At 39.8% G+C, this 25,004-nt stretch overlaps 4 protein-coding genes across 5 annotated transcripts; 2 read left to right on the top strand and 2 right to left on the bottom strand.

Annotated features, from left to right (window-relative positions):
• On the top strand, positions 1–1,100 carry LOC111335848 (serine hydrolase-like protein). The gene has a single exon (XM_022941850.2). The coding sequence runs from the start codon at positions 26–28 to the stop codon at positions 953–955; it is 930 nt and encodes a 309-aa protein (XP_022797585.2). The 5' UTR covers positions 1–25; the 3' UTR covers positions 956–1,100.
• A 5,996-nt stretch (positions 1,101–7,096) lies between these two features.
• Positions 7,097–11,162, top strand: LOC111335831 (solute carrier family 22 member 15-like). Its single transcript, XM_022941830.2, has 2 exons — positions 7,097–7,685; positions 8,554–11,162. Exons 1-2 carry the CDS (start codon positions 7,130–7,132, stop codon positions 9,489–9,491), a joined length of 1,494 nt encoding a protein of 497 aa, XP_022797565.1. The 5' UTR covers positions 7,097–7,129; the 3' UTR covers positions 9,492–11,162.
• A 165-nt stretch (positions 11,163–11,327) lies between these two features.
• Positions 11,328–14,666, bottom strand: LOC111335850 (solute carrier family 22 member 15-like). 2 transcript variants are annotated; one of them, XM_022941852.2, is made up of 2 exons: positions 13,728–14,666; positions 11,328–13,212 (listed from the first exon to the last, which is right to left on the bottom strand). In XM_022941852.2, exons 1-2 carry the CDS (start codon positions 14,302–14,304, stop codon positions 12,254–12,256), a joined length of 1,536 nt encoding a protein of 511 aa, XP_022797587.1. In that variant the 5' UTR covers positions 14,305–14,666; the 3' UTR covers positions 11,328–12,253. The 2 variants fall into 2 exon arrangements, with proteins under 2 accessions (XP_022797587.1, XP_088601540.1); XM_088745414.1 differs by having other exon boundaries at positions 11,328–13,294; positions 13,728–13,900.
• Positions 14,667–20,073: 5,407 nt separating this feature from the next.
• Positions 20,074–23,169, bottom strand: LOC111335819 (lysosomal phospholipase A and acyltransferase). Its single transcript, XM_022941817.2, has 5 exons — positions 23,007–23,169; positions 22,059–22,215; positions 21,345–21,556; positions 21,022–21,204; positions 20,074–20,720 (listed from the first exon to the last, which is right to left on the bottom strand). Exons 1-5 carry the CDS (start codon positions 23,131–23,133, stop codon positions 20,152–20,154), a joined length of 1,248 nt encoding a protein of 415 aa, XP_022797552.2. The 5' UTR covers positions 23,134–23,169; the 3' UTR covers positions 20,074–20,151.
• Positions 23,170–25,004: the final 1,835 nt, after the last annotated feature.

Here is a 25,004-nt window from a genome sequence, read left to right on the forward strand (position 1 = left end):
GACTGGAGCTAGTAGATTATGCAATATGGCGGAGGAATTCACCCGGCAATTCTACCATGAAACTTCATTTACTGTTCCTTGGGGTGTTATTGCAGCCAAAACATGGGGTCCAGAGGATGGTAAGCCTTTTCTTGGCCTTCACGGATGGCTAGACAACGCCAACACGTTTGAAAAGCTTCTTCCGTTGCTTCACAAGAACATTCGCTTTATCGCGATAGACTTCCCTGGACATGGAAAGTCTTCCCACCGTCCTCCAGGGATGGGATATAACAATTTAGAATACGTTGCTGATGTAAAGAAGGTCGTTTTTCAGCTAGGATGGAAACGATTCTCGATTATAGGCCACAGCATGGGAGGCTTTGTGGCAATGCTTTTTGCTGGATGCTTTCCTGATGAGGTAGAGAACCTTATTTTGATCGATTGTGGTGGACCGCATCCTCGGTTTGGAAATCGCCCTGCTGAGGTGCTAGCTTCTTACGCCACCAGAATGGCGAACATTAAACCAGCAAACCTTCGTGTTTACGAAAGTGTCGAGAAAGCAGCTTCAAGACGAGAAGAACGCGTTGATAGTTTTTTCACTTTGTCCATGGAAGCCGCGTTGTTGATAACCCGGAGGGGAACCAAAGTCACGAACGAGGGTGTCGTCTTTTCTCATGATCCAGTCGTGAAAGGGCTTTCTCGTCCATTTTACCCGCCTGAGTTCTCTATCAAGTTAATTTTGAATAGGATCAAATCTGCGCTGTTGATCTTAGAAGGCACAACTAGTAAGGTAGAAAAAGAAATAAGAGAAAGATCGATTCTATATTGTCAAAATGCCAAATTTCACAAGCGAAAAATGGTTAAAGGTGGTCATCACTTTCATATAGATAATCCTGAGCAAACTGCTACAGAGATACAGCAATTCTTATCGCAGTGTGACTCACAGAGAACTGACCTGTTCTCCAGTAAACTTTAACAGTAAAGGTCATTTTAGATAAGAAAATATGAGTCAAATGTCAGCAGCTGAACATCTGTGTACTGACCCCTCTCCCCTAACCCAACATTTACCCTAACTTCTCATCTGACTGTGATTGGATTAGAGGAGAGTTTGGTATGCAGTTGCCTAAGTATCAATATTGATCAGATTTTAAAATCTCAGTAGATCAAGAGTTTTGTGGTGCAGTGAAAGCTGTCCTCCATACAAAAATGTAACGTGTTACTAAATCAAGATGGTTTTTTTAGAACAAAACCTTGTCAGGCTTTAATTTAACAATCCAAAAGTTATTTCTCTTTCAGAGAGTTGATCCAACATAGCATTAAGCTTCTGACAGGGTTAACTTTTAAAAGTGGGGGGAGGGGTGGCAGGGGGTATGGCCCATGTGTGCTCTGAATGATTGAAAATTGTAATATTTTGGTGAATGGAAGAAGAGTAAAATAATTGAAAAATGAAAGAGTCTTGAGAGAAGAGAACTGAAATAAAGGGCAGGGCTCGACATTAGCCATAGCCAACTAGCCACAGACCAGTAGAAATTCAGTTTCGGCTTGTGGTTTTTGCCTTACACTAGCCAGTTTGGCTTGTAAACAAACTGAAATTGTCACAACATCTAAGATGTCACTAGCCACTTGGCTAGTAAGTTGAAAAGTTAGTGTCAAGCCCTGAAGGGGAGTTTAGGAATCCTCAAGCCTTCCTAGTGATGTCAATTTTTGTCAGTGTCTGCTTTCTAACAGTGTGACTTTTATTCCAGTTATAGCCTCGCTATGACTCGCTGATTAATTTATCACCCCACAGATGAGGGTTCCACAGCAACTAACTTCTGTTTTAGTGTAATGCAAGAGAAATGAAACAATAAGCAATGACTCCTGAGCAACTTTGATAGCAATGATAAAATCAAAATTTTTGATTAATTAATCTAAATGATTGGTCCTTTCCTTGGGAACAAAGTTACTGTTGTCGGTATCTTAAGATTGTAGTACCGATTACAGTTCAGTCTCAGAATCTGTTAAAAGAGTTAGATTGTATCTAAGGGGATAATAGAGTTACTTGTGTCTAGCAACTCAAGCCCCTTACCTTGACCAGTGGTCTCCACCCTTGATGCCACGTTCACTGTGTCACCGAACAAACAGAAACGTGGCATATGGATTCCGACCTCACCCGCTACACAGGAGCCTGGTAACAACAGAAAACGATTGATAAATAAAGATACTGAAGTCTACTTCTATTCAACAGACGCCTGATCAGAAGGCTAATCAGTCTGGGTACAGAGGGAGGAACGAATCAACGCTGAATCTTGCATTTTTTTGACTCTGCGTCAGCAGTTTCGTCGAGTAAATAACTGACAGTTAACCACAATGACACAGAGCAGAGATTGGGAACGGATCACATGATTAACGCTGTGCAGACCAATCCTGAGCTGCAGCTCCATCCGAGGCCTGTGCCGAATCTTGAAGTGAGTCATAAGACTCAGAATGTCAAACGCCATGTCTACAATCTCTCCTGCATGGCGGTTACCATTCCTGACTGGTAGCCCTGACACCACCAACAAACAATCACCAATTGTTTCCAACTGCGAAAAGGGTAAAATAGAAAAAGAGAGTAGCAGTATTTCTTCTTTCGGAAAAGAGAAGTCTCGACTCTGCCAACTTGACTCCGTAAAGTTCCTCTTTCACGCTACACACGAACAATTTGGAAATCAAAATTGAATTTTTTTTTCTAAGGGAGAAGACAGATCCTTTAAGGAAATAAACGACGATTACTCTAATGCCATCGCACTCCTCTGAGGAAGATTCAGATGATCAAGGCTCTCGGCTCTCAAACGTCTGCGTTACTCACCTTGAAAACATCGTAGTTTCTGAGGATATTGTCCAAGACAATGTACCAGTCAATCAAAAATGCCACAATCTAAAATGGAAAGAAAATTAAAGGTTTATTGTGGTGATTTTCAGGAAAATTGTTGTGTATCTTCAGACTGATTATTAGTCATTGTTACTATGCTTTTTATCAGTTCTGGAAAGTTGAGAACCCAAAACAAATTCTAATATCAAAATCCTTTAGATATTCCGGAAAGAAATGCGTTCAAAGCAAGGATATTTTCGACACCAGTAAAGCTATCGCAACTGAACCGAATGCGAGAATGCATATGGGGAGAAAGGATATGAGTTGGCAATGTCGCGATATAGCTCGCGCATGCGCGTGATCATTTACACATGCTTGGTAGACCACCAAGAAGCTGGTTCTTCTCCTGTCGGGAAGGAGCATCTGTCTCACAGCGTTTTGACTGATCACTGAACCGACTAACTCTCGCTACTGTACAAAAGTGGGAGAGTTGCTTTTGATGAGAAGAATTTCTATCTTATTGTCTGACCTCCATTGGTGTGCTCTCTGAGGGCAGAGGGAGGCCTAGTTCTGAAGGAACAAATATTCTGGTGACTACTGTCAGTTTAATTATTTTGAAATGTGACTGGCTTGCATCACAAATATGGTCACAGTTCCGGTCATATTTAAAACAAAATATCGAGATAACTATAAAGCGGGCAGTTCAGGGTTTTTATGCTTTATGTGGTGCCAATTCAAAATTTTCTTCCCAAGATGCACATCTAGCACCCCTATCAGATATAGTGGCTAGCTATCCCATTACATAATGTATTGTATTTGTACAAAGTACTGGAGCAAAAACAATAGGACATAGGTCCCCTACGAGGTTTAAGCTCCAACAAACCCGCCAACCTACCCCAGGGGAGGACATCCATCACACAGTAATCTTGTGCGTGGGAAATTAACGTCTCCTACCCCCAACCCTGCAGGAGACGGGACCTCCATTTATTCGTCCCCATCCGAGAAGACTTGAATATTAACCATTTCTTGATGTTATAGAAAGGCAGCATATCCTTCTCAATTATTTTAAGACCTTGAGTGTTGGTCCGGCCAGAGCTTGAACCCTCGACCTCCCGCAGAACAGTCCAGCGCTCTATCCATTGAGCTAACCGGGAGACGGTAATGAAGAGATGGAAATGAGAAAGTTGCCTGACTGTTACTCACTGTTCTGTTATCTGGAAAGTCCACATTAAACGGCTCTATCTAACCATTATAAGCCACGCATGACAATCTGCGATCTTTCCTTACACTTAGGTAGCACGGAAAGCCAGAAAACTCTTGAACAAAAGCTCATCTTTCAAACTGGCAGTCGAAATCCCACAGGTATCAACGAACGCATTTCATTCAACTAGTTTATTCGTGTTTTTCTCGTTGCCATGTTCCCACCAATCACGTAGCTCCTTTTTCTGCCTTGAAAAGCACACACAACCAACAATTCCCCTATTCGCTCCGACGAAGGGCTAACGCTCGAAACGTTAGCTTTTATAATCATAACGGTGACCAATTCACCATTTCAACTTGGTTGATATATTCAAATTATCAAATAAACAGTAACTTATTGAACGTACCTACAGTCCGAACAAATGTTGGGAAAGTGTTTCTATTGGATAAATGAGCAGACATACAGCCCCATGATATGACAGGCAGCTTCGATTTTCCAGCTAGCAAGCTGATGTATTCACGCACTCGGTTACATCCACCACCAATGAAAGCATCGACTCCTCTCTTCTGCTGCGCCCAGAAGTTCATCTCTAGAGGTAGGCATCGCGGCGGCTGTGGTTCGACCGACATCCCATTCTCCTGTCGTGGGAGCAAGCGCCGCAATTGTGATATTTTGCTTTGGTTGCCCACAGACATTGTACCTAAAAGGCAGTATAAATGCAGTTGTTTTTCTCGACCTAAAAAAGGCTTTTGATACCGTTGACCTTACAATTCTTATGTCTAAATTATTTGAATATGGTATCCGCGGTATCGCTTATGAATGGTTTAGCTCATACCTAGATAATCGCCATCAACAATGTTTTGTAAATGGTTCGCTCTCAATTAGTCAACTTCTCACTTGTGGAATTCCGCAAGGAACAATTCTAGGACCTTTGCTTTTTGTTCTATACATAAATGATCTTCCTAATTGCCTGTCTAATTCAGTTGCACGTATGTATGCCGACGATACTCACCTGACCTTTGCCAGTAACAACATAGAAATGATCAATGATGTTATGAATCACGACCTATCCAATGTTAACACATGGCTCACTGCAAACAAATTGACTCTAAATTCATCTAAAACTGAATTCATGTTAATTGGATCGCGGCAAAGGATAGGTACCTACGATACTTCCCCTAAACTAATCATAGGTGGTGACATAATTAAACAAGTTAGCTCAGTCAAATCTCTGGGTGTACATATTGACGAAAACCTTTCATGGAATATGCACATTGAAAAAATAGCCAAGAAAATCGCATCGGGCATTGGAGCAATTAAACGTTGTAGGCCTTTTGTTAATCGAACCACGCTTGAGTCCGTTTTCAATGTCTTAGTTCAACCGTACTTTAATTACTGCAGCGAGGTCTGGGGGCATTGTAACAAGGGTCTTTCGAATAAGCTCCAAAAGTTGCAAAACCGGGCTGCCCGTATTCTGACCTTCTCCAGTTATGACACAAGCGCTGATCCTCTTTTTGTGCAACTTAACTGGAGACGGTTAGATACTCAGCGACAAATACAAGTAGCCACCATGGTCTATAAATCTATACATGGTCTTGCGCCCGACTATCTTGGTTCTCTTTTCACTAAATATGATCCTCCATATAATCTAAGGAACTCTGAAAACAAACTAGCTGTTCCATTGCCTCGCACCAATTTCCTGAAAAATAGCTTTAGCTATAACGGTGCGGTTATATGGAATAGCTTGTCCCCTGAATTGCGGCAAGCAAAATCACTTCAATCCTTCCGAAATGGTTGTCGCAATTTCTTCCTCTGAATCGACAAAACACACACGGCATCTATGTAAAGCAGAATTTCTTTATTTTTTTCTATTTTACTTTTAAATTTTAGATCATGTTTATATAGATTAAAATAGATTGTAACTGTAATAATAGATTGTAATAATATTATTATTTTATCTGATAGATTTACCGTGTCTAAATAAAAATAAAGTTCAAGTTCAAGTTCAAATACCTCTTTGCCGGAAGAAGATACAAGAAGAATATACCGACTGCTATGATTTCGTCGATGAAAACTCTCATTGAAAAACTTGATGAAGGCCAACGATTCAAATTAGCAAAGTTTCAATCAAACTGCTTTGTAATTTTCCCGGTTCTGCATTCACTGCCGAACTTAGAGTGAAAAATATTTTCGCTGTCGGTCCGTCAAAACCAAAGTTATCATTGGCTCTCACAACGGTGCGGAAAATGTATGACGTAGGTTTAATTTTATTGGTCAAAAAGAGAGAAAGCTTGGTCTTTTTCGGAATTTTCCTGCCTGTGAAACGGTGGGGTTTCTTATTGCGCTTTTTCGCCGCCCTTAGGATAAAAAGTGTTTTTCAAAGGATGTTTTCGCTGCCAATTACAACTACGATTTTGTTCCATTTTTTATCTTTTTTAATCTTTTTAGCTTGACCTCAATTTTTACCAAACATTATTCCATCAAATGAAGAACTGAAAATAAAGTAATCCATTTGTCTATCGTACGCTATTTTCATATACTGAGAACTTCAGTTTGTCGAAGGAACGCAATAAAGAAGGGAAATTTTTTTCTTTTTCTGAGTCGAAAATGTGAAAAAGCTGTACCACGCTTCCTACGGTTTATTCATTTGAACTTACGATTCTATTACAATGCTCGTAGCTCCCACTTATTCGAATAAAAGGACACCAAAAAACAAGTTGCATAACTGGCACATGGAACAAGGCCACATGTCACATATGGACGAACAACACAAACGATATCACTTATTAACAAATTAATACTAATTAACGTATTGTAAAGTTCCCAACAAAACGTAGTTTTTGTTTCTTTTTTCGACAAGGGAGAATGCTTTGTGATCGAAAAATTTTCTTCCTGAGTCAGTGCGATGGGGTATCCCGCAGGGTATCGCTTTGGATTCAGTGCGATCTTCAGTTGAACGCCATCGCACAGTTGAAAGCTTGCAGGACCTATTTTTCGTCTAGGTCACCTTAGTTTTCTCTCCCTGTCCCCCCACAGTAATGTTTGAAATCTCACCCCAGGTTCTCTCCTTCCTTTCGCGCCAACTCATCAGAAAAAGCCGGCGGAAAAGTTACGATATGGACTTCGACGGTGCCTTGACAGTAGTGGGTGAATTTGGTCGTTACCAGCGAAAGCGCTTCTTTCTGATATCGCTTTCGGCCTTGCCCATGTTCTTTCAAATGCTTGTTCTTGTGTTCACGGCAGCAACACCGAAATGGGTCTGTCCAAAAGGCGATCAAGCGAACTTAAAGTATTGCAAGTCGCTAGAAAGTTGCTGTTCGCTAGACGGTTCTATTTGCAATCGCGCAGAATTCATCACGAACTTCACATCGATCGCTACAGAGTGGAACCTCCTTTGTGGTGAAACGTACAAGAATGAACTCACTCAATCTATTTACATGGCCGGTACCTTAGTAGGAGCACCCCTTATCGGCGGCCTTGCTGATAAACATGGTCGAAAACCTCTATGGGTTTCTACCTATTTTTTAACTGGAGTGCTGGCCTTTCTGTCCGGACTTTCGCCATCATATTATGTCTTTGTGACTTTAAGGTTCCTCGTTGGGATTTTTGCTGGTGGAGGAGGGTTAATTATTTTCGTGTTGGCAACAGAATCAATTGGCCCTTCATACAGAGGTAAAAGCTAATATCAAAATAATTTTTTAGAGGTGAGGGGGGGTGGGAGAGTGGGGAATTGACTTCCGGTTGACAACCTGAAAAGTAAGGGGAATGTCAGCGTTTAAGGACTTTGAAAGTTTATTTAAATTATCTCTTTACGTTTTTTATGTAGAACACACAAGTGATCATATTAATCTTGTTATATTGATGAGGCCAAAAGTAATATCAATGAGTTCTTACTTTTTTCTCCATTTTGTCTTGGGTATTGGAGCGGAGGGTGGGGAAAGGAGGGAGGGAGGGTAGAAAAGGTCAAAGAGCACTGCTATTGTTACCTCAGCACTTGGTTTTTTTTGTGTGTGCAGGCATGTTTTCTTTTCAGAGATGTTTCAATTTTTCTCATTGTGCTACCAAGAATTTAGTTGTATACACATGTGTGCTCTAACTGAAAGTCACTATAAGGTTTTTCTCAGATATTGGAGATCAAGGATTTTATTGGCTGCTACCAGTGCAGGGCTCAACACTAAATTTTCAACTTACCAGCCAAGTGGCTAGTGACATCTTAGATGTTTTTAGATGTTATGACAATTTCAGTCTGTTTACTAACCAAACTGGCTAGTGCAAATTGAAAACCACTAGCCAAAACTGAATTTCTACTAGTCTGTGGCTAGTGGGCTACTGTTAGTATTGAGCCCTGCCAGTAAGTTGAATTATTTGACTAAGTTTCAATCACATGAGCTACTTTTTATTCAGATGTCAAGAGTATTTTCCTCTTACTGAGCACTCTGCATTTACCTATAGCAATTTGAAAGATTATTTTTTAGTTCCAAGCCATGTTTTGAGAAATAAACTGGTAAAAGCCAATCTTTCATATTTTCTCTCTCAACAGGTTTTGCTGGAACCATGTTACAAGTTTTTTTTGCTTTATCTGTGGCATTACTAGGGCTAATGGCATATCTAATTCCAGATTGGCGATATCTTACCATTTCATCAGCCCTTCCTACAATATTTGGTTTTTTTATCATCAATATGATTCCAGAATCTCCCAGATGGCTTGCTACCCAAGGCCGATATGATGAAGCTGAAGCTATCTTATTGAAGATCTCTGTTGAAAATGGTTCTGGAAATCAGCGTGTGACACTTCGACGTGGGAAGGGAACTACGAAAGGTGGCTCAAGGGGACAAAGTTATGGAATCCTTGACTTGTTTTTAAACAGAGGCACTTGTGTTATAACCCTTGTAATGATCATAAGCTGGTTTGTAAATAGCCATGTCTATTATGGCTTGTCCTTAAATGTGAAAAACCTTGGTGGCAATATGTACTTTAATTTTGTCTTAGCTGCCTTGGTAGAAATCCCCTCTTACCTGCTGACAGTCGTACTACTCAACTGGTCTGGTCGTCGCAAATCCTTGTTCTATTTCATGATGGGTGCGGCCAGCTCATGCTGGGTATGTATGAAACTGCAGCAACAAGAAAATGTAAACACTGGTGCACAGTCAGTAGCAGCCATGTTTGGAAAGTTTTGCATCTCAGCATCATTTGCTGTATTATATGTTTATGCAGCAGAACTCTTTCCGACTGTCATCCGCAATGTTGGGATGGGCATGACAACTGTGGCTTCCCGTATTGGTGGGATCTTATGTCCATTTGTTGTTCTAATGGGAGAACAAAGTAGATCTTTACCAATGTTTATATTTGCTTGTATGTCATTAGTGGCCGGGTTAATTGGTCTAAAGCTTCCAGAAACAAAAGGTCGTCCAATGCCAGAAACAATGGAAGATTTAGAGAGATCAGAACAAGAAGAAGTAAAAGCCATTAAAGCATAATTCACAACAAAACATTTTAGTTGTAGTATTAACCCTGTAATCCTAAGAGTGATCAGCATCTGAATTCTCCTTACAGTCATACAGCTGAAACATCAATTAAGATTATGGGAATGTTTAGGAAATGATGGCCAAACTAAGAAGCTTTGATTGTTAAACAAATTCTCCTTGTTAATACCCATACAGTTGTACAGTGAACAGTATAGAATAATATGCATAATGATGTTAGGGTGTAACAGGATCAATTGTAAAATCTCCTTTGTTCAAAGTCCATACATAAAGTAATACTAAAATAGTAAAATTATCAGATGTTATTATTAATATTATCAATCCTTATTATCTTTATAATTAGTACTATGATTAGCTTAGTTGGTAGAGCACTGCACTGGTATCACAGAGGTCTTGGGTTCAAATCCATACAGGCCTAAATTTTTTTCAGGCCTTATTTTCCACCTACTAGATAAGTGGGGTTTATTACTGCAAGGAATGCTCTCATACATTTCATGAAACCACATTACACATAATTTTATGATTTTCATATATTCAAAATTCATTAATACTATAATTGTTATGCTTATAATTCATTACTTCATTATTTGACCCTCTCTTAAATGGTAGGGATACAAGGAAAAGATGTTTTAATGCCACTTACCGTAATCATAAATTTTCAAGCTTTAACTACAATGTTGATACAAGTTGATACAAATTTAATAAGATTCTCCTCCTTTTTGCCAAAATGTAATTAGGTGCCTGGCTGCTTATTCAAGGAAATCTGTTATTTGATTTAGGTGTAATTTCCTTATGTTATGTAATGTGGAAATATAACTCAGGTTGTTCTTTAACTGGGAGATACTCATTTTTTACATTTATTACACGACTCAGGCAGTCAGAGGGCCAATAACTAAAATCAACCAATCAAAATGCTCTATTGCCGGTCAATATTCTCTCAGTATTGTACCGGGCACTGTCCCGAATGGTCCCAAATGATACCGCACTCGTGTCCCTTTGAACTTCAGTCATGTAATAAATCTCTTATTAACCAAGCTTGCTCGGGACCGTACTGGAAGAATATCGGCCCTCTGTCCTTTTTGTACATGGTCCGTACTGTCGAGACCTCAGGCCGATATTCTCCCAGTACGGCCCTCACGCTTGGTTATTAAGATATATGTATTGGTGTTAACTTAAAACTCGGCAATATACACTTGATGTCAAATTGTGTTAGAGTTCACAGCCATGCTGGTTCAAAGTTGAAACCAAAATTAATTTTAATATTATATAGAACTACACAATTTAAAATATATTTGTCCATGAAAGGACTTCAACTTTAGTGAACAAATGGATGATAATTTCATAAATAGTTTCTAAATGTGATGAAGGTCCTATTACAATGAACTCCAATAGAGTGGCCCTTGTCTTTTGTAATACACTGTCAGGTGGGGTGGTATAGTATATAAAAATTTGTAAGAGTTTATAGGTTATTTTTTTGGATTCTCATTTTTAACATGTCAACAAGAATGTTATTTTTTAAAGTTATAGTTTGGTAAATATTTATTACACCCTTTAAAAGGCATTTAATTCAAGAGAGGTCTTCTAAATGGGATAAATTGCATGGTTATTTTGTTACTGTTGTACTCGGGTTACTGCAGTGAAGATTAAATATAAAACTTCAAATTATCGTTAGTTTGTGTGGTTCTTCTGTTTCAGAATTTAGCGATACACGCTGAATCACTGTTACAAGCTTGTTGTTAATCTTTGCCCAATGATTTTAAGTTTCAAGTGAAACCAAATTTATAAAAATATTTTTGGAAGTGTTATTCATTCGTAAAAGACAGCCAAAAGCCAGATTTGATCTTTTATTGTTAAAAAAAAGTACCACTTAACTACTTTTTCGGACTCTTTTTTTTTTTTCAGCAATGTTTACAAATAATTTAGACCTTTAAGATCGAGCTTTCAAAACCTGTTGGTTTGACACAACAATTTTGTTCTTGTCCAAAAAGTTTGCTTAGGTTCAAAAATGAAACCTAGGTACAAAGCAAAAATATATCTATGTCCCTTGTAAAGAGATCTGTTTTTGTTCTTTTATGGGGGGAAGGTGAATTCATCTCAAAATATTTTAATAGAAAAAAAATATCTTTGGTGCTTTATAGGGGAAGTCTGGTTTGCTTCTTTATGGAAAATCCCTTGTCCCTCACTCAGCAACAGTTTTAAACATCAATTGATTTGAATTTTTCTCAAAAAAAGAAAAAATATTTGTTGAATAATACTTCTTTAAACTGTACAAGAAGAGCATCTACCAACAGTCAACAAGCTAATTTTGATCCCTTTCCTTTAAATACCTCATAAATTATTTACACTTTGTTTCCATTTTTTCAAGTGGTTAACTAAAGTTCCCAAAATGCCCAGTTACAACACTGAGACAGCAATCTTATTTCACATTTGAGGCTTATTTGTGCATGTATATTTGTTTAAATTCATAGGGGAGTTATAAATGGGAAAGGGACTCACTGCAAGCTGAAAGGTTTCCTCGGAGTTATTTCTCCAATCTCAAGTTTCACCTCCTGTTGGCTCATTCTATCTTTTCTCTAACAAATGTGGGCACTTTCAAGAAAAAGTGACTATAAAGTAAAATTTGCTGATGCCAATTAAACATTCGTAGAAGCATTTATATATCACATCTAAGGCACAGAGACATTTATATTTCACACCTGAAGGAAAACAATAATTATAATAAGTGTTAATTGATTTAAATGTGTTTGCCATAGTTCTTATAACAATAAGCTATCAGTCCCCTTATGGTCTCCGTTTGTCTTTTGATTTCTCAGATAGTTTTCATCAAGCTCTTCAAATGTCTCTGGCATTGGTTTTCCCTGTGTTTCATGCAGTCTTAAGCCAGTCACTGCAGCAAACAATGCTGTGCAGGCAAAAACAAACATTGGGAAAGATGTGCTTTGATCCCCTTGTAGGACTATAAATGGTGCTACCATACCACCCAATCGTGCGGAAAAACTTGAAATCCCCATACCTACGTTACGCACAACTGTAGGGAAAAGTTCAGCGGAGTAAACATACAGCACAGCAAATGATGCTGAGATAAAGAAGCGGCCAATTAAAGCTGTAAAAGAGATTGCCATAACATTCTGCCTGCCTTGTAGTTGTAGGAACGTACACAAGAAGCATGCAATACTCGCACCAAGTAGAAGACAAAATAAGCTTTTTCTACGACCAAGTTTAGCCAATAAAATTTGTGTGGCAAAAGAGGAAGGAAGTTCAATTAAGCTTGCCAGAGAGAAGTTGATATACAGATTTCCTGCAAGGTTTTTCACATTCAATGCCAGTCCATAATAAACCATACTGTTCACACACCATATAAGCATCATGATAATTGTGATGAAACATACAGACTTGTGAGTAAATAAGTCCATCATTCCATACTGAGAAGATTCCGTGTTTTCCTCTGTATCTGTTTTCAGAAGTACTACTTCACTCTTCTGAAAGCCATTTTCTTTCCCAATTTTCCTTAGAATATGTTCTGCCTCTTTTATTCTTCCTTGTGAGGCAAGCCATCTTGGAGATTCAGGAATTGATTTAAAGATCAGTAGCACCACAAATGAGGGAAGAATTGATATAATTGTCAGAGTGTGCCAATCGCGGATGAAGTAGGCTTCTACTGCCAGAAAGACATAACCAACAGCATAGAGGGCCTGCTGCCATGTGCCTGCAGTTCCTAGAACATATAAAAATAAGTTGATGAGCTTTGACCAGTTCAAGCTCGGTGCTTGGTTGAGAAAAGGCACTCCATGGCCACCCTGTAAACCAATCAGATGAAGAACAAAGAAGACATGACAATCCCTGCTATGGATTTCAAATCTCTAACAAACTTGGTGTAAAGGGAAACTTGCACCAAGATTCAGAAACCTGACAAAATGCCAGGAGGAACTCTTAACACTAGCATGGAAAAAAGTAGCCCCAGTGTTTTTGAAGTAGAATATGTCTTAACGTATGCACAAAACACAACCGTGTTTACATATTCTCATCTTAACTTTATCTTAACTTGTGGCTGGGATTCATTTAGGCAAGATAACCCCATACATTAATTATGCATAGAGTGTTGCAAAGAAACCTTTATATTTAGTCTTTGTGGTATGGGGTCATTTATTTTACAAAACGATAATGATAATGATCGTAATAAGATAATATAACTAACAACGACTTTACAGTAAAAGACATTCGATCGCTTACCTCGATACGAGGGGCCGATCGATTCTGTTGACAATACATAAGTTAGAAGGCCCCCCCCGCCGTTCAGTAACCCCATCGCGAATCGTAGCACAAGGTACTCTTCGTAAGAGCCGACAAAGGCTGACACGAGGGCTAAAAATCCTCCAACTATATACGCAATTAACCAGGGCTTCCGTCGACCATATTTGTCGGAAAAAATACCAAAAATAAGAACCCCAAACATGTATCCTGCCACAAATATCGACTGGCTTAGCTCACATTTATAGCGCTGAGAGCAGACTAAGTTCCATTCTGTCGCGATGGATGTAAACTCTGAAGAAAACCGCGCGCCTTGGCAAATTGCGCCATCATCACCACAACAGCGTGCAGTGGTTGAATTGCAGTGAAGAATGTCGCCGGCGGGAGATGGACATTTCCATTCCGGAATCCCTCCAACAAAAACGACAATAAGCATCTGAGCAGCAAGAGGAAGCGAGATGAGGCTCACCGAAAAGTAAATTCGTTTCTGATGGCGGCCAAATTCTCCGACCTGCTGTAAAGCGCTGTCTAAGGAAAAAGTCTTCCCCGTTGATGCCATCAACTTTCGATTGGTTCACCTCTTTGTATTTTAAGAATAAAGATCTATGGTCTCTTTGGTTGCTACGATTTTCAGTGCTCGTTCAGAGAATTCCTCACGCGCGTCTCCACGTTACAAGAACTCATTGATCAGTTTTGATCAGATATTTGTACTCTTCGTGCACGTCAACTGGCCACCATCACTTACGCCTTATCCGGATTTGTCACGAAATAACGCAATCGTCACGCAATGACAATCCTGTATCCTGCTTGTAGTTTATTTTGCAATAGGATCAATGTCGCTGAATAGACTGAATAGAGAAAACCGGCCCATGGCTGATGTTTTCTGGTACAAGCTTCGTCCTCATATCACTCGTGGAGGGATTGGACAAGGGAGGGGGAGGGTGAGGGGCGAGGAATGGGCTTTGAGGGAAGCTCCGCCCAAATACGGCAGGTTACTTTTCTTGTTTAGGGGCTCTCAGATGCAGAAAGAAGGAATCAACATTTTAGACAAAGGCTGACAATTTAAGGAAACGTTTGAAATCGTTTTGTTTATTGATAGCTGCACCATTAGAGATAACAGAATTATTTGGATATTAGAACAAAACACCCTTAATATAATTCAGTGCGTTTGTGTCGCCCAGTACTCCTTCGTGGTCCACTGAGTCGTACCCTTTGAGTGTGATGGATGTCCTCCCCTGGGTGGGATGGGTGGGTTTACTGGGCCTGCTGTAATTGGCGCAAGCTGTTGCGGTGTCCCTACCTGTCGGCGAAGCTAATGAAATAGAATAAAAAAAAAATATTCCGACGCTGATTCTGAAAGAGATTTAAAAATAATAATCAGAGCCAAGCTGCCGTCAGTTCCCCCTTTCCTTTCTGAAGCTCTTTGAGCATGTGTATTCCTGTTCTTCTATGAGAAGATCACGTTTTGGACATGTGCAATCTAGGTGCTACTCACCAGGCCCATAGCGGAAGTCACACGGTGCGGCTCTGACGCTAAACTCACGCTTGTATCCCCACGAGACCAACGCGTCCACCATTGGTTTAAAGTATGAAATCAAGTTTGTGGTATCCAAGTGTTTACGGTTGAAGTGTCACCAAATCTGGGAACTCTCGTTACCACGCCCAGCGCATTTCTAACGGTGTTTGTCTTTTCATCATAAACAAGTCTTGAAATTAAATCCGTTGAAAAATGATCGGGAAAAGTAACTCTTTGGAAAGGATTTTAGCAGCGACTCTGATCTTTGCTACATTGTAAACACCTATCATCCGTTTGGCTCTCCGAACTCTATTGGGTCTCTATTCGTGAGTCTGTGCCTACAAGAGTACCTACAAGATAAGGCACTATTGATCGATAACGCACGACAATGGTCCTTCCAATATGTAGGATTATTGAGAATCCACATCAATCTTTGAAAACGGGGAAACAACGGAACCTGATGCTGGGGTTTGCACAGTGTCACAATTCCATAAACGCTCTAATAAGCTTCGAGGTTTTCTAGTTCCCAGGGCTTCTATAAGGGGAGGGGGGTTGTTGGAGATGGGTATTGATAGATTGAAATAAGATAATCTCTAGGAAATATTTATTCCGTGGGAGAGAGTCTTCACTAACCTCATATTGTCAGCCCAGCAATGAATGGCGTAAGGGAAAAGAATGACTTTTGAAACCATAGCGTGAAGTAATCTGAAGTATTCTTAGAACAAAACCAACTTGGAACACTGGATTTGTTCAGTTTGGGTTCACTTTGACTGCCTCCAGATCCTGTCCTGGTACTTTAGTGAATAGTAATGAAGCTCTTAGATATCAGGGGTGTATCAAGGGAGGTTCAAACTTTGATTCTGGAAACGCATATTTTAATTTTCTTTTTCTCTTTTACACTCGAGCCTAAATAAGCTGAGAAATAATTCAAGACAAGTGAATTTTAAATTCTTCATGTTGAGCTGTTATATATGCGATCCTGTCGTACGAAGATTTTTGTTTCGGAGAAGTAAAGTAACTAAACCCATAAGTCTAAGGGAGGAGGCTAGGTGTCCCAGCCCCGAGAAGCCTCCTGAGACCCGTTTCTGGATGCGAGGTCGCTAAGGGAACAGTTAAAGTGAAAGATTTAGGCTCATTTACCGACCTACTCTTAACGCTCAGCTGGAATTGTGTGAGCGTGATATCACAATAATTTGCGATAGATGCTGAATGATCGAAAGTTATTTTCTCATCAAATTATTAGTATAACGCCCAGCAATTGGATAAGAAGGAAAAAGGAAAATATGTTAAGAAATCCTCAAAATTAGGTAAGTTGAAGGTAACACCAAAATTCTAGAACTAACGAGGAAAGAACTGTTTTGTAAAGAAAATGAATCAAGTTTCTTCGATCCCATATATCATCCCCTATCAGGGAATTTTACCCCAACGATATGGAAATGGGTTACTATTTAGCAAGACAACATATTGTAACTAAAAGCACAGAAAATATGTAAAATCATACATAGAGAATTAATATTTTCAGCAGCTATTACCAATTATCACTGGTGTCATTATCTTTTCATCAGCCCTCGGCAGTTGTTCAGATGGTTTGTATGTCGGAATTTTCCGCCATCCTTCGCCAAGGGATAGCGTTACACTCAAAATTATTACGCAAAAAATCAATTTATTAGGCAACATTTCGAGGGATCTTTGAGTCTTCAAACTTGCTCAAAACTGTGACTCGAATAGTGACGGTTCTTTGCCAATGAAGAAAGATATTGGCAATTTTCTAGCCAATCATATGCTAGGTCCAGCCCTCTGCGCCAATAGCAAACGCTTGGGATGTGTATGAATTCTATTGTTTTCAAACAAGATGAGAAGACAGCTAAGGAAATGTTTATAAATAAACATCACACTTTTCTCCTTGACGGAGGTAATCAATGCAGGTTATAAAAGTTCAGCTGAAAAATAATCATTTTTTCGATCTGATTGCATAAAATTAGCTTTATTTCCTTGAGCCAGCTGGACGTTCCAGAAAAAATTTACAGGGATGAGATTTAAATATCGTACAGTAACAGAGAAGTGCATAAAATATTTCTTTCTGTTTCAAGTTTTTATTGGAGTACCGTGCTTGGCCTGAGATCGACTTGAAAACTGAAGTTGTGAACCATTTTACTGTGATTTGTAAACAAAATGAACAACACAAATTTACCTAAACTTACTACTAAGAAGAGACCAAAGGCCATTTTTAACTCATTCGCAACTAGAGCGATCGAGAATTCCAAAATCTTTTTTGTGTGTGTGTGTGTGCGTGTTAGCGTATAACTGGCAAAAATATTGACTGAATCTTTCATTTCTCTCCTTAAAAGATAAACATTGGTTTGAAGTCCTTTTGAATCATGGTACGAATGCTCTTCGTCATTGTTCGCTTTGAAAACAAATATGTAAATAATTGACATTTTTATTGCTTCCGTGATCTCGCTCTTCTATGAGGAAAAAACATCAGTTTTTACTGCTTACTAAATTAGACAATTACTATTTCCTACTTTCCTCGTCTCGTTTACTTTTTCGTTAGCCAATAATCCTTTCATTTAATGTATTCACATATCATAATCAAAACATTGTAATCAGTATAACGAAAAAATCCACTCTAGCATATGACTTCTGGGTGACTTTATTTGCTTGCTGCTGGCGCCACTTATTGCAGACTTCTAGACTGCGTTTGTTCACCATTCTATCCCCCGTCATCATAGGTCACAGCTGACTGTTTACCTATCCTAGAATTCTCCTTTCTTTACATGGTGCCCCTCTACTGTAGGAACCCCAGTTCCATACAAACAGTGTACGATCACCTCTGGAGAATGCTCCGTTAACGGATGTGTAGTGTTTTCGACCAATATCTCCGGAAAAATAGTCTTAGTACGAACGGTTAGGTGTTTCCACCAAAACTTCATCCCCTGACCATAATTCGGGGCTTGGTAGCATATATGCCGCGCTTGGTTGCGTGCGTACCACCTTTCTGAGCTTCAGCGGGTTCTTAGAGGCTATCGGCATACCAGAAGTAAACAGGCCAAGTTCGGCCGCAGTCCCGCCCCATGTTCCTGATAAGAAAAAGAAACCAAACATTATTCGCAAATAAAGTGGTGTTTCGCGCACATTTGTATGAGCGTGCTGGTGAATCACACATGTGGGCAACTGTGGGTTAGAATGAGCAAACCAATTCCTGAAACGCAGAACTGAACGGGAAAGAGAAGCTTTCGTGATTGGTTTATCTTCCAGTCTTGAGTTTGCTTGCTCAGGACATCCAAAATCGTGACTCATCTAAGTTATCTTCTTGTTGCCATTTGCGGAATACGTTTCTTCAATCAATGTCTTTAGCTTTGTAAAATATTCCGACTGTGATTCTAGAGGAAAAATTGAAAATTTTGTATTCATCTAAGTGATTCCTTCGATTTCTAGTGCCAAGGCTCCTGCCGTCTAAGAGTACCGTTCGGTTTTGGGAGTGAAAATCAGTACTCAACGAGCAACTAAATTAGTGTTCATGTGTTCAACACGCACTGTTTTATTCAGACTACTAAATAACTTCAACTTTCGACAACGGTTTAAATCACCCCTTTAATCCAACGAAAAGACTGCTAACTTCAAGCGAAAAGCACATGTTCCTATATCCCATAATACTAACGCAACAAAAATGTCCTTAGTAGGGGGGTCCCATCATAAGTCCAGTCTCACCGGGGGTGCCGGACATCCTCCCACTGCGTGTCCGGGGCCGAACACGAACCGTTCCCGACGAACTGTTCAGAACGAACTCGAAAAACATGCCATGTATTACACTGGTCACTGAAGACCCAGTCATTTCCATCAATACTCGTGACTTTTGCATGAAGAACCTTCTACTGTTATTAAGGTCACTAGATAATCCTGACAATCTTGTAAGGCTCTGTGATAATACGTGGCACAATCAATTTTTAGAAATTATGACTGTCCTCCTTTACTTTTTTAAAACCTGTCAGTACTTCCTTCTTTTCCAAATTAACTTAATGTCTTGCTTGAAATTGAATATTAAACTTAAAATTAGCCAAAAGATCAGATAGGAGACAAAAACTTTATTTGGATATAAAAAACATTGATTTGTAATTTCTCATAATCAGCTGTTGAAGCATTTGTATTATTTTTCGTGTTCCTTTGAAATGCCGCACAATGAACAAGACTGGTAAAAGACAATTTTGAACAGCTTTTGCTTTGTTTCGATGACAAAGCGTGCCAAGTTTTGCTTTCAGAGAAGAAACTGCTTATTGAGAGCAGCAAATCTTTTCGGCAGCTTTGCTTTCTTACATAATAATCGTTCTGTAACAATTGTTTTGAGACGTAAAATTGCCATAACTAACAAAACATAACTAACAGCCTTTGTCAGAGACTACCAACTGATGAAGACGTTTCAAATCCATCTCAGTTATGAATAGATGTTAGTCCATGGTTCTTAAAAAAATATAAACCAAATAATTAGCATTCCCAAACCTTTACACCTTAACATCAGAGTGTATATTCTCTAGACTGTTATCTATACATTTTCTATGGCAATGACAGGAGAAATTTTGTGAAAAATTTAGAGCTTTTCAAGTTCGCGATCATTTCCTTCATTGTCATAAGTCTAATGTTTAATTCAGCAGGGGTATCTTGGTTACACACATAAGTTAAAGTTTTAAAGAAAGTCATTGGTTAATGGTCATTGTGGGAAAACATCGCACCAAGATTTTCTTGAAAACACAAAAGGAAAATAAGTGACAAAAAGAAAGAAAAGAAAGAAAAAAACAACAACTTTGACGATCAAAATGGAAAATAACAGACAAACTGCTTAATTTCAAGTTGTACAAAACGTGATTGGATCGGTTTGAAATTCACAGTTTGCAATCAAAACAAAAGAGACTTAATATAATTCTGCACGTTCTCGTCGCTCAACAGTCCGTTATGATTCACTCCTGGATATGTTTTCAGGGTAACATTTTTCGGCTGCCGCTGGCTCCACTTACTGCAGGCCTCTAAACTGCGTATGTTCACTGTTCCATCTCCGTCACCATAGGTAACGGCTGGCGGAGTATCCGGGAACTCTCCTTCTTTGAACTGGTAGCCTTCTGCCGTATTTACGCCAGCTCCATGCATACAGTGTACGGTTACTTGGGGAGAATGCTCTGTTAACGGATAGGTCATGTTTTCGACCAACTTTCGTAGTTTTATTCCGAGCGGGAAGCCAATATCTCGGAAGAAATCGTCGTAGTCGTGAACAGTGTACGTACGCTCTGGTGTTCTTGCCAAGACTTCATCCGCTGACCATAATTCTCGGCTCGGGAGTAGATAAACATTGCTTGTGTCAGTGCGCTGTTCGCCCCTGACTTTCAGCGGGTTTACGAGGATTTTCGGGATCCCTAACGTGTTTCCAGAAGAAAACAGGCTAACTTGCTCTACAGTCCCGCCCCACACTCCTGATGGGAAAAAGAAGAAAACATCTTTTGTAATGATGTTTTGCACACTACTGCGTGAGCATGTCTGACGAAACACGACATGGGCAACTGTGGCATAGAATAAACAAACTCAATTCCTCAGCATAGGACTGAACTTGAGAGATCTCTTGGCTTTAGTTCTGCAGCTGATTACCCAAAACGCGACACGAAATCTTCGAGAATAAGTAAAGAAAAAATCACTACAAATATTCGGTGTAAACATGCAATTAAAAATGTCTCTGAACGCGCCCTCTGAGCTTAAATCGCCATTTTTTTTTCTTACCAGACAGAGTTATCCATTGTAGAATATATTTGTCTTTCCAGTCTTTCGTTTGTTTGTTCAGGAAAACCAAACTGTAAGGACATCCTAAGCTATGACTCATTAAAGTTATCTTCTTGTTGCCATTTGCTGAGTAGGTATCCTCGATCAATGTCTTCAGTTTTGAAAAATATTCTGACTGGGATTCTAGAGGAAAAATGAAAATGTCTTATTTAGTAGAGGGTTCCTTTTGATTTCTGCTCTCAGGGTCCTTCTGGCTTGGAGCGCCGATCGGATTTGAAGACGATAATGAGTTTTAAACAAGCAAGTGATCACGTGAAACTTACCAGGCCCATAACGGAAGTCATACGGAGCTGCTCTGACAGTCTCTCCACGCTGGTATCCCCAAGAGACCAGGGTCTCTACCATTGGTGCAAAATACTTTATCAGTCCGCTAGTGTCCAAGTATTCGATTGTACTGGTGTCACCAAATCCGGGAACTCTTGTTTCCACGCCCGGTGCGTTCTTCATGGTCTTGGTGCTTTCATCGTACACAAGTCTAATAATTGTTAACAGAAAAAAAAAATCCGCAACAACAACGACGAGATCACTAATTGAAGAAGAATATTATACAAATTACTTATACTAGTTATATTAGGAGCTCATTGGTAAGCTCTTGCCAAAACTTATTATCCATGTGACCATTGAATGGAGGCAGCAAACCGTTAAGATATTTGTGCGTACATTTGAATAATTTGATGGCAAAGCTATTTGAATAATTTGATGGCAAAGCTATATTCATTTATTCCATTTAAACGAGATTCTTCCTAAGATATGGGCACATAATCTTTAATAGACATGATGAGTGACCACAGGAAATAATCGAACGGAAATAGGGCTAAGCAAAAGAGATCACCGAATAAACAAACCTAAGATGCTCAAGTTGCCTCTTAAGGATAACCAGTCCTCCAAAAGCGAAACAATTTCCCTCCTTGATGACAAAGTGATCTAAGGAATACTAATCAAAGCGATTATGAGCTACATTTTAAGGTTTTCATCACCTCATATTATCCACCCAACAGTCTATGGCATAAGGTAATAGCGAAGTCTTCTTGAGCCATAAAGTGAAGTAGTCATCGGTTGTTTTGGAACAATACCAATGAAGAGTGCTAGGTTTATTAAGCTTGGCTTGCAGTTGGCTTCCACCGGTTCCAGGCACTGACGAGAGAAGAAAAAAGGAATTATGCTTTAAATTATCACTAACCTTACCTTTGTGGGTGCGGTTTGATTGAACGCAAGGTGGTCACGGTGAGCGATTAAATATTGACACGGCGGGAATACCGGTGAGATCCCCATAGGACCCCAGAGGTATCTGCCTTCCGCTCTAGACGAGGCCGGTTTCGTAGTGCTTACCTTGATTTTTAACGAGCGATTTTCCACCAAAGGAACCGTTATTTGATGTCTTTTTTTCTCTTTTTTTATAACTTTAAGGCCATTGTTGTTTCCTTGATGTCAAAGGTAATTTTACTCGTCGCAAAAAAAACTACCTCAGTTATGTCCTGACGTAGACATGAACTTACCACCCCTTGGGTCACGTTTCGACTTACTTTCAGTTGCGTGCTTAGACCTGCTTATTCCGTCGACTGTCAAGGAAAACTGAGTGTTTGCTTATTCTTAATTTAGACTCTTGTTAATACAAAGATCAGCATTTTTCGTTGTTCATTATGCTAATCCCCATGCGAAACCGAAACAAAGCTTTATTCATGGAAGTTACGTAATATATTGGCATATACATTTAATTGTGGGCTGTATGTAAATAAATCAGGTTTGAAAAGGCCTAGCAAAGGACTAGTTGTGAAGCAAAATCCGACGAAACGATCTCTTTTGTGAAGCTAGGAAAGGAGATTGCAGATTTTCTGTTTAACGTTGGATTCATGATCGTTTAATAAATGCTAAATGTCGCGAGAAAGCGATAAATTAATTGTACAATATTAACAATTCTTATTTACCGATTATGACTGGTGTTGTTATCTCATTTGAGGGACGTTCCGTTGGTCTGTTCCAAACCCAAAATCCATTTGTCGAGGAGATAAGGCAGAGAACTGCTACAGTTTGAAGGGGAACCGTACACGTCATTGTGTAAGTAAAGTGAACACTGACGATTGCGTTACACACCTCTTGCAAAAATTAAGATGACCTTTGGAGCACCCACGGCCAATCGTGCGCTAGCGCCAGTCGACTTAACTTATCACAGCGCGCGTGTAAAATGAAACTGTTTGGTTATGTCAACAATGCTCACCATAATTTCGGATGACTGAAGTTTTCTTTTGTGAAACTTTCTATTGATCATGGCATTCTAAATAGTCATTCTTTTGTTTTTCTCACTCTTTCAGCTGTTGAAACATTCGTATTATTTCTTGTGCTCCTTTGAAATGATACACAACTTGAATAAGCAGAACAGCTGGAAAATAATTTCAAAAACCCTCTGTAAGATTTCAATAACAAATTTGTCGGGTTTCGCTTTCCAACACAAAACTGATCATTCAGTGCAGTGCAATGTTTTTCTTATCCTTATAATCCAAAGTAATGATGTTAGTATTGAAATTTGTGGAGACGTGATATCACCGCAGCCCTCAGAGAGAAATTCATTTCATCTAACAAGTCAATTAGCTATTAAAACCAGGTACTAGCTCGAAAGCCTCATGGTTCCCCCATCCTCTGGGCTCCAACAGTGATAACATATGCTTCCTCTAGTTTCACCTGTTACTTTTGACACTTTTGCTTCAGAATATTCCGACTATCCGCGTCTTAACATATTCCCCCATTCCACCGATCCACCGTCCCTCCCTTCCATCATTCTGTTTAATAACTGAAGGGTTTCCTCGCTCCGCAAATGTACGTTGCCATAAGTCCCTGACTCAAACAGTAAAATGCTCATTTTAAACAAGAAAAAAGAATCCTGAAAGCGTACAAGATTTCCAGATCACGTCTCTAGTAATACTTCTGCGAGACCAAAACTGACTTCTGGCCAAATTTGAAAATTGGACACTAGTGGACAAAATCAGATATCGGTCACAAGTGGCCCAAACCCCAAGTCGGTTACAAGTGGCAAAAACCCCAAATCGGCCTCTAGTGGCAAAAATCGCAGATCGCCCACTAGTGGGCATAATCACAGATCGGCCACCAATGGAGAAAATAACAGATCGGCCACAAGTGGCCAAAACACCAAATCGGCCACTAAAGGAAAAAATTGCAAATCCCCAACTAGTGGAAAAAAATCACTCATCGGCCCCAAGTGGCAACAACCCCAAATAGGCCACAACTGGCCAAAACCCCAAATACGCCACACGTGGCGAAAACCACAACTTCAAGCAACTACTGCACAAAATCACAGATCAGCCACAAGTGGCTATAACCCAAAATCGGCCACTAGTGGACAAAACTCCAAATCAGCCACCACTAGACAAAACCCCAAGTCGGCCACTAGTGGACTAAACCCCAAATCGGCCACTAGTGGACAAAACCTTCGTTCAGCCACAGTAGAGGACAAAACCCCAAATCGGCCAATCCTGGACAAAACCCCAAATCGGCCACTAGTGGACAAAACTCCAAATCAGCCATCACTAGACAAAACCCCAAGTCGGCCACTAGTGGACTAAACCCCAAATCGGCCACTAGTGGACAAAACCTTCGTTCAGCCACAGTAGAGGACAAAACCCCAAATCGGCCAATCCTGGACAAAACCCCAAATCGGCCACTTGTGGACAAAACCCCGAATCGGCCGCTACTGGACAAAACCCTAAATCGGTCACTAGTGGACAAAACCCCAAATCCGCCACTTGTGGACAAAACGTTAAATCGACCACTACTGGAGAAAACCCCAAATTGGCCACTAGTGGACAAAACCTCAAATCAGCCACTAGTGGAAAAAACCCCAAATCGGCCTCAAGTGGACAAAACTTTAAGTCGGTCACTAGTGGACAAAACATCAAATCGGCCACTACTGG

This window comes from Stylophora pistillata, chromosome 14 (assembly GCF_964205215.1).
Source record: "Stylophora pistillata chromosome 14, jaStyPist1.2, whole genome shotgun sequence".
NCBI lineage: Eukaryota > Metazoa > Cnidaria > Anthozoa > Scleractinia > Pocilloporidae > Stylophora > Stylophora pistillata.

Excerpts from the sequence above, each read along its gene's own strand:
- LOC111335848 (XM_022941850.2), top strand. The coding sequence starts at position 26 with ATGGCGGAGGAATTCACCCGGCAATTCTACCATGAAACTTCATTTACT.
- LOC111335831 (XM_022941830.2), top strand. The coding sequence starts at position 7,130 with ATGGACTTCGACGGTGCCTTGACAGTAGTGGGTGAATTTGGTCGTTAC. Across the intron at positions 7,686-8,553 it reads AATTGGCCCTTCATACAGAG|GTTTTGCTGGAACCATGTTA; the intron begins GTAAAAGCTAAT and ends CTCTCTCAACAG.
- LOC111335850 (XM_022941852.2), bottom strand. The coding sequence starts at position 14,304 with ATGGCATCAACGGGGAAGACTTTTTCCTTAGACAGCGCTTTACAGCAG. Across the intron at positions 13,213-13,727 it reads GATCGGCCCCTCGTATCGAG|GAACTGCAGGCACATGGCAG; the intron begins GTAAGCGATCGA and ends TATATGTTCTAG.
- LOC111335819 (XM_022941817.2), bottom strand. The coding sequence starts at position 23,133 with ATGACGTGTACGGTTCCCCTTCAAACTGTAGCAGTTCTCTGCCTTATC. Across the intron at positions 22,216-23,006 it reads AACAACACCAGTCATAATCG|TGCCTGGAACCGGTGGAAGC; the intron begins GTAAATAAGAAT and ends TTCTCTCGTCAG. Across the intron at positions 21,557-22,058 it reads TGTTGGGTGGATAATATGAG|ACTTGTGTACGATGAAAGCA; the intron begins GTGATGAAAACC and ends AACAATTATTAG.